The sequence below is a fragment of the Eleginops maclovinus genome, chromosome 20, assembly GCF_036324505.1.
Source record: "Eleginops maclovinus isolate JMC-PN-2008 ecotype Puerto Natales chromosome 20, JC_Emac_rtc_rv5, whole genome shotgun sequence".
NCBI classification, from domain to species: Eukaryota; Metazoa; Chordata; class Actinopteri; order Perciformes; family Eleginopidae; genus Eleginops; species Eleginops maclovinus.
The window spans coordinates 20,419,577-20,428,095 of NC_086368.1; the positions used below are offsets into that span (position 1 = coordinate 20,419,577).

The following is an 8,519-nucleotide window of genomic DNA, read 5'->3' on the forward strand; positions in this document are numbered from 1 at the left end:
CGGACACAACAGAGAGAAAATGTGTGTGTGTGTGTGTGTGTGTGTGTGTGTGTGTGTGTGTGTGTGGAGGTGAGAGAGAAAGGTCCTGTCTACAAAGATTCAGTTACAGATACCCAGACACACAATTAGAAGAAAGCAAAGAAGAGTAAACAGGATGGAGGTATGCAGACGAAGGACACCGGAAGAGGGTCACACAGAAATACTTGTGTGTATATAAAGCTGCTTCAAAAGAACAAGAGAGCCAGTCAGAGCAATAAGATGATAAAAATGGGCAAACACGGGAGCGATGCTAACTATTTTCCTCTAGGAAGTATTGCATACGCCATAGGGGATAAAGTGAGAAGTTATTCTTGGATGGAGATACTGTCACCATGGAAACATGCAGATCCCTTACCACTCCCTGTGCCGTGCCATTGTAAGGCTGCCATGTCACCATGCAGGGGTGTGATGCCATGCTTCGTGTGTACGCTCTGTGACGTTCGGACAAAGCAGTATGCCTTTCTTGATTTAGATACAGGGTGAGAGGAAGCAAGTATGCCTGTCAAGAGCATTTATAACTCAGGGGAAAATCAGAGGGAGGATGGCGGCACGTAATATCTGCCAGTGGTGGAATTCAACTAAGTATTTAAAGTACTTATTTAAGGACATTGTTCACTCCAGTATTTCCATTTTATTTTTCTATTTTTTGTCTCCACTAAAACAGTTTGAACATTGTACTTCATAAACTAGGATGTTATGTTATAACATAATCTATTGCTGTAGATTTAACTAACATACAGTCATTAGTTGAAGTCATATATACAAAAAAAGATAGTTCAATGATGGCTCCACGCAGTAAAAGCTGCTCACACATTAATGCATGAAGAATAATAATCTAACTATATACTATATACTAGTAACTGTCAAAAGCCATCTATGCAAGTACAATTACTTTGATACACGAATACAATTTACTGATAATATCCAAATGACTCTAATTTGTATTTGGGTATTTTTTACAGTTAGTATTGAAACTTTTACCCAGTGTCTGAAAGCTCCCTTCAATGTTTATGAGTGCTCGTCTCTTTCAAAGAAGCATGTCCATTTTAAAGCACTGTGAGTCAAACAACAGCTTAAAAGTGTTTTAAATAAAGGCTTACAATCACCTTTAAATGTATTAATAGAAATATATTTCCTGAAACACCTCGTCAACCTTTGTGTTGTTTCAGAAGGTGGATAGAATCAAAGAACGCCTCTTTGCACACACAGGGTATTCCCTAATGGGTAATATTATCTATATAACACCCTGGGGTAATATAGCTGCAGTATTTATGCACGTTTGAAAGGAGAAGTGTTACAGCAACAAATAGTTTGGACTGGAGGATAGGGTGTCTATCCCAAAAATAAGGAAGCAAGACAGTAAGTAAGCAGAGGAGAGTTGCAGGTGCTAGAGAAGGAGAGGACACATGACAGCTGGCCTGTCATACAATGACTTACTCTTCAACCAAAACACACACACAGCCACAGTGGGTATTGTACATCAGCTGTCAACTCTTTATTGCTTCAAGAAACTTAATGTTATTCCACGACAGGTAGAAAAAACAACCATATAAGCTGTACCATGTTAACCCTCATTAGTTAGAACTGCAAGTCCTCATTTAGAACCAGTATCAACTCTATAATACGTGCTAAGCCAATTTTGTTTTTTTTACAGTCTTTATATAGACAAAGCTTTATTTCCCTCGATGCACAATTATGTCGATAAACACAACAGGTTACATTAATTGAATATAGCTCTTATATAGCTCTCCCAACGGCTCTAGTCACAACGGGAGGCATGCTCTATTAATGCATTACAAGTTATTACTGGTACTGTACAGCGTCAGTGGGCACGAGTTACATTTATGAGACTTCCCCACCTGCTGGCTGAAAGATTAAGCGCATGTAAAGAGCAGACCAAGAGCTATGACATTCCCTCTACGCAACGCAGAGTCAAGAATTGAATGCTTACTGTCATTGGATATTCACCTGTGAACGTTTTCGAGCATACTGTATTTATTCATTCTCACACACACACACACACACACACACACACACACACACTAATAGAACCATCAACATAAAATATATAATATACAAATTAAAGTTCAGAGTCATTACGTGGCAGTGTAACGCTGAAATAAAACCTCCGACTACACATTTAACGAGGGCACATTTAGTAACTTATTCTGTTTCCTTAAACTTTCAGAGAATATTTTGCTGTACAACTCCATAAAGCTTTGTAACACATGCAGCCTTTTTGCTTCATTAGAGGTGATGGTCATCTTATAAACTGAATCATAAATAAATTAAATACTGAATATACAGGAAATGATCATACGTTCAGGAAGTGATGTTAAGTACCCTTTCTGAAAGATAACATTTAAATTTGACCAACAATTATAAGACATAACTTACTGCAGGCATACCTGTCATCAGAGACTTGGCAATTGTAAATATGGTATTGAATACATATTAAACATCAAATTACTAGCCCGAGTGGAAATTACAGTAAATACTTCAGCTGTGCATTCTCAAGCGAGTTAAATTCAATTCTACATTTTAAAACATTATGTTGAGAAACAGGACTTGAGCCACCACATCTGTATTGTACATTCAAGTATGCTGAGGAGAGAGAGAGAAGCGTGAGGATGGTTTCAGGACTCTTTCCTTCAATCCTGTCTTCACAACTGAAATAAGAGCTATAATACCTAAAAGGACATAAAAAGAGTTTTAGAAATGGGTCCAAAATGGCCTAGAAGATCCTAATGAAAGTTTCTTGTAGTTTAATACCTGCACGGATCTTTCCATGTTGTCCAGATGAAGACTCAAGTGGATCTATGGGGAAAGAAATCAGACAGAACTAACAGAACTAAGGTAAGCAATCATCATTCAATGCAACAAAAAAAAAAGAGAAAATTCACAGCCCGAAGAACGAGGCGTCATGAAATATAATAGAAAGCTCACACAAACTGAACACACCTAGGTGATCTTCTCATAAATAAATAAATACTTTAGCTTTTGTATGTTCCTTATTTAAATTGTGGCTCCAAAACAAACATATGGTATGACAAACTATCATGTCCAAGATTTCTTCTATCAATACTTCAGAGGCACTGTGATGTAAAGTAAACCATGAAACCACGAGCAAGCTTCACAAAGTGCTATACTTGTACTAACTCTGTATCTGTATCTCTAAAGCAAGTTGCATGTTGTGTGTGTGTGTGTGTGTGTGTGTGTGTGTGTGCATCTGAACTGTCGAATGGGTGTTGTATTTTTATGTTGTTGGGTCCCTAGAAGATGGCAGATGTGTGAGCACTTTCTAGAGAATGAACATCTTAATAACTTTTTGAATGATTTTCCCACATCCAGGACAAGGAGCCTGGAACTTGTGTAGCCTCCTTGCACATGGGAAACAGGTGAGCAGGTGAGCCGTGCGTCCGTGTATTATGTTTCCGTTGCGTGGTCGCACTCGGCACAACTTGCAAGGCTCCAACAGTGCCTCCGGCCTTACTTCTTCAATTTCCATGCCCAGATTCTCCTGACTTTCCCCTCCTGAAAGCGGCTCATCATTTAGAAAGCTGGAGGGCCAGGGCCCCTTGCCTTTCCCTAAAATCATAGTGGGCAGTGGGCGGTCAGCTGTGGAGTGGGAGGGCAGGATGACGGGGTCGGACACCGTCCTGCTGCAGTCTGGGACGTCAATGCCTGCGTCACTGTCATCCTCCTCATCATCATGGGTGGTGAGAGAGCTGCATGCTGGGATGTCAGGAACGGAGAGGGAATGGGCGAGTCGGGGGACATCTTTGTACCAGTTCTTACGTAGAGCCCAGCAGCGCACGCAGTACTTCTGGAGCGGCGTATTGTACTTCCTGCACTCTGAGCACTGCCACGCATCCTAAAAGGGGGAAGGGACATCCAAAGTCAGCATTTGCAATATTTGAGTTTTAATCAATGGCTTATTCAAAACCTACAATAAAGAGTGAGAAAAAAAACCCATAGAAACCTGTGTGGAGATCTCTGTATCAGTGTCATCGCTCAGACACTGCGTATCCTCCTCTAGTTCCTCCTGCATCTTGAATAAAATATAAGCAAGACATTAAGTCAAACATCTCCTCATATTTTGTCACATTTATTTCTATTATCAAAATATTAAAAAGGTGATATGAGCCTGAGCAATAAAGATAAAACAAACGCTACCTCTTTATCTGCTTTCTCCTCCTTCCCTACTCCATCATCATCGTCAGGTAGCGCCTCCCCTTCTCCTGCGCTCCCTTCCTCCAGTGCAGCCTCTTTCATCTCCACGCTCACCTGTTCACTCCCACCCTCTGTCAGGAACCAGAGGTCATCGGTGGTGTCCGACACGATGGCCGTGTCCTCCTCCTGAGCAGGAGACAGCTGACACATCAGTCAGACCACCACTGTTACACTCCAAACTGTGCAATATTCCAACAAGTGTCTGAAAAGTGTTTGTAAGCTTGAGATCTCCCAGCTTTAGCCTGAACTAAAAGTTACTCATGAGTTGAACTTTCTATCAACACATGAGGTTTCTTACTTGGTTTGTGTGGATGTCAGTGGAGCCATTGCTCCTGCGGCTGTAGTTACTACGGAGATTACCCAGAAACCACCAGGGGAGGCCAGATAGGTCCCACTCGTCTAAAGTAACATCAAGTTTTGGACGTTTGCAGGCTGACCGTGGCAGGCCTTCAAGGGAGTCTGGAGAGGTTCAGAATTTAGCAGTTTGAGCGGGTCTTGTCCAGGGAGAATTGCACCTTATAAATTGACTGTTTGTTTACCATCGTCTGGCTCCCGAGGTCTTCGCTGGGAGGGGGTCTGCAGGAGAGGCGCAGCACTGACAGCCTCCAGCCCTGCTTTGACCACACCTCCACATATCTGGAGGGGACATGTGAAGGACAGAAGTTAGAACACAGAGCCATAACTGGGCACTAGGAGGACTCGCAGCTCCTTTTCAAGTTGGCCTCTGGGTATGGGTAAAGGGAACAAGGGGGCAGGGCAATTAGGGTACGGGCCAGTGGGGAAGGGGATAAAACAAATGTATAAGATAAATGGGGGCTAAAACCATGTGGAGAATTAACAAAGATAGAGACAGGTGAGGGAGGAAAGCCAGTGTACATAAATACACAGTTAGGAAACAAGTGAGTCAAAGTTGAAAAAACACCTTTAAAGTAGTGACTGATATACACTGGAACAAATATAAATGGAAAAAATGATCCATCAGAAATGAAGATGTTTTAAGAAGAGAAAGGAAACGGAAATAAAGGATTAAGAGTGCATCTCATGTCTACTATTGATCACTATCCCAGCTAATTAATAAATAAATATGGACTTTTGAAAAAACAATTATGTATCAGAATCAGACTTGACAATCTCAGAGCATAATTTTTAACGTGTTTGGATTTGAAATAGAGTAAATCATTTCATTCATAAAGCCAGTGAGGAAAGACCAAGAACTGGCTTCAGCTCATCGAGGGTTGGACAACGTCGGTGCTTTGAGGTGGATTTTGAAAAGGGTCGGAAAAAGGGTGAGGGAACACGGGGGGTGGGTTATTGTAGGGCCTGTGGCTGGATCAGGAGCTGCGATCCTCCAGTTTCGGAGCAGAGAAGAGAACTCTGAGACAGACAGAGAGGGTGACTCTGCCCCCCCATCCACTGGGTGGTGCTGGTGGATCGCAAAAGAGTGCAGATATTACCACCACACCAAACCAGGCATGGGGTTGTACAGAGACGGTGCCACTCTGTACAAATTCACAGCAGCGAAGACAGCAGCCCCTTACACCCCCCCCCTCCTCATTACACACAAGCAGCTTGCTTCAGCGTCAGAGTGACCCGCCACACTAAGGCCTACTGGTCTCAATCAAACACTGGGATTGTTGTGCGACGCGAATGATAAAAATGTATCATTTATTATTATTTATTATGTATCAAATGCTGTGTGTAGCGAGGGGAGAGAGGTTTGGGGTCTCTGTTTCTCCTGAGCACCATGTTTCGGTTTTACCTGACCACGATCCTCCACTCCGCCCTCTACACATTCACGGCCCACAGAAAGATTCTCTGCAGCGTCTGCATTTCAGATGAGACACAGTAACAGAAAAAAGACACCCCCACCCTTTAATTATAGCATAACACACTCTCTCACTAAGGCCTTCTTCTGTAGCTTTTTAGGGCAAGCTTGAACGCTGTTGCTCTGATCCACGCATTGCCCAAGAGTTGCATAAACTATCACAATCATTCACAATGTATGTAAGAAGAAGGCTGAAACATGTGTGGATATTCACCATATACCTCTGGATGTTTCCTTTTAAATAAAGGCATGTTAAAGAAATGAAATACTGTGTTTGTCCAACCCAAAGGGTCAACAGAAATGTTCAATGTACTGTACAAAATATATTCATACATTCCTAGTTCTTTCATGAAACCCCCTGACAGAAAATTCATTTCATATAACAAATGTATAAAGCCAAAACCTAATGTGTAACTTACCAGAATCACCAAGCACAACTAAATATTTCTTGAGCATCTCATACACCGGGCTGAAAAATAAGAATGAGACATTAGAATGACCATTCTTTTTAAAGACGTATAATCAAGAGCTAAATTCTGTCGCGGATAATTACCTCGGGTTTTTGACGGAGAAGCTCTCCACCTCCAGCAGCTCTCCCAGAGGGTCGTCCTGGCAGTGGACTATGTGCTGCCTCTGTTTGTCATACAGTTGCTTCCCCATGATGTACTGACCCAAATAGTGCATCACCTACACAAAATACAGGATATCAGAGCTCAAAAAGGCACCTACAGGGTACATCTTTACCTATAGGAACATAGTGCTGAACACAAGAACAACTTCTCAAATAACACCAGATGAACAGGCTGCACACTAACAAACATGCTTGACATTTCACCAGGCAGCTCACCTCTTTGAGTGTAAAGACTTCTTCCTGAGCTCCGGCAACACGCAGAATCTGCAGGAGAGGGGCTTTTGGTTGTACCTGGGCAGGAAAAAGCAGTACCACCATTTAGCTTTCAATATGAAGTAGATATACATGTGATGTTGGATAATTATACTGGCAAATAAAGCTGTCACTGTTTTTGTTAAACTGTACCTGATTTCCCTCTCCAGGCAGCGTCCTGCATGATGAGCTTGACGCCGGAGGCTCGGCTGACAGGGAATTCATAGTAAACGAACAAAGTCTGGAAGACAGAATTATAACATGTTAGAAAAACCAGCCTTTAAATCAACGAGCATCTTCTAAAGAATCCCAACATCTTCACTAACATGTAACATTAACACCTAGGAGGCCAAGTTTATTTTGTGTCATTCTATGGTAGGCTTTAGTCACTGGTGTAAAGAAACTAAGTAGATTTACTCAGGTACTGTACTTATTTACATTTTATGTTACGTATACTTTACATATACATAAGCATTTCAATGTTGTACTGCTACTCCACTACAATTCAGAGGTAAATCATGTATGTTTACTCTACTACATTTATGAAATACCTTTAAATACTTAGCAGATCTGGAATTAAAATATACATGTTGCCCTGCAGTATACAAAGTTATTCAAATTAGCTGCACCTTTACCAACACTTCAATGCATAAATAATTCAAAATCTAAACATATAGCCCTAATATATACTATTCTGAAAAGCTGCATAATGAGTACGTTTACCTTTGGTAGTCTAAGCATATTTTAATGCTATACTTTTCTTAAATAACATTTTGATAGCAGGACTTTTACTTGTAACAGAATTCCTACACTCTTGCTTTCACTTTAGTACAATATCCAAGTACCGTTTCCACCTCTGGCTTTAGTGTACTAACTAATACCGTTACATTTAAAAGGCAACGCCTAGAAGGCTGAAATATTTTACCAAATGTTGTCGTTGCATGTGATCGAAGCTAAATATACTGCAAAATGTCAAGCGTAGCAGACGGCTGCCTGGATGGATCCTACTGATAACTTGTTATATTTTGCAAGATGAACGGTCTTTCAATAACAAGGCCAACATTATCAATTAGCATTGTCACGAAACGTTGGATAAAAGGGTGAAATGTTAATTAAACACACAACAATAGCATTCCTTGTCAGCTACTGGCATGTGAACTGTAACATCTGTGTAGCACTGGCAGGTGACAAACACGCTACCGTTACTCGTAAACGTGCCAGTTAGCTAACTAACGACAGGGCTAACGTTAGCTAGCTTAGCTGGCGAGCTATTTCCTGAACGTTGAAAATTATCTCACCGTAAAGAGTGGACATGACTTCCCAGCTGCTAGTTACATTTTTCCTCTCGCCTTACAACTCACCAACACCCTGTGAATGTATATATAAATATGTATATAGCTAAGGAGGCTGGCGTTTTTAACTCTAGCGCTCTCTAACTAACAACACACAGTTAGCATAGTTAACTACAGATTCAAAACGATGAATGCGGCTAAAGAACTTCCGGCTGCTCAGACAATAGACCAGGAGTGTGGCGCCCCC

General features: G+C 41.4%; 1 protein-coding gene across 2 annotated transcripts; it reads right to left on the reverse strand.

Moving 5' to 3' along the window:
• Positions 1-1,510: 1,510 nt before the first annotated feature.
• On the reverse strand, positions 1,511-8,483 carry mdm4 (MDM4 regulator of p53). 2 transcript variants are annotated; one of them, XM_063911111.1, is made up of 12 exons: positions 8,279-8,483; positions 7,134-7,221; positions 6,945-7,019; positions 6,651-6,784; positions 6,517-6,566; positions 6,032-6,096; positions 4,812-4,908; positions 4,571-4,731; positions 4,216-4,398; positions 4,022-4,090; positions 2,812-3,913; positions 1,511-2,729 (listed from the first exon to the last, which is right to left on the reverse strand). In XM_063911111.1, exons 2-11 carry the CDS (start codon positions 7,203-7,205, stop codon positions 3,341-3,343), a joined length of 1,479 nt encoding a protein of 492 aa, XP_063767181.1. In that variant the 5' UTR covers positions 7,206-7,221; positions 8,279-8,483; the 3' UTR covers positions 1,511-2,729; positions 2,812-3,340. The 2 variants fall into 2 exon arrangements, with proteins under 2 accessions (XP_063767181.1, XP_063767180.1); XM_063911110.1 differs by having other exon boundaries at positions 4,216-4,413.
• Between the last annotated feature and the right edge of the window lie 36 nt (positions 8,484-8,519).

Bases quoted from the DNA above. Each gene is read 5' to 3' on its own strand.
- mdm4 (XM_063911110.1), bottom strand. From the start codon at position 7,205: ATGAATTCCCTGTCAGCCGAGCCTCCGGCGTCAAGCTCATCATGCAGG. The intron at 6,785-6,944 runs GTGAGCTGCCTG...TATTTTGTGTAG, and splicing joins AAGTCTTTACACTCAAAGAG to GTGATGCACTATTTGGGTCA. The intron at 4,732-4,811 runs GTAAACAAACAG...GAACCTCTCCAG, and splicing joins ACCTCGGGAGCCAGACGATG to ACTCCCTTGAAGGCCTGCCA.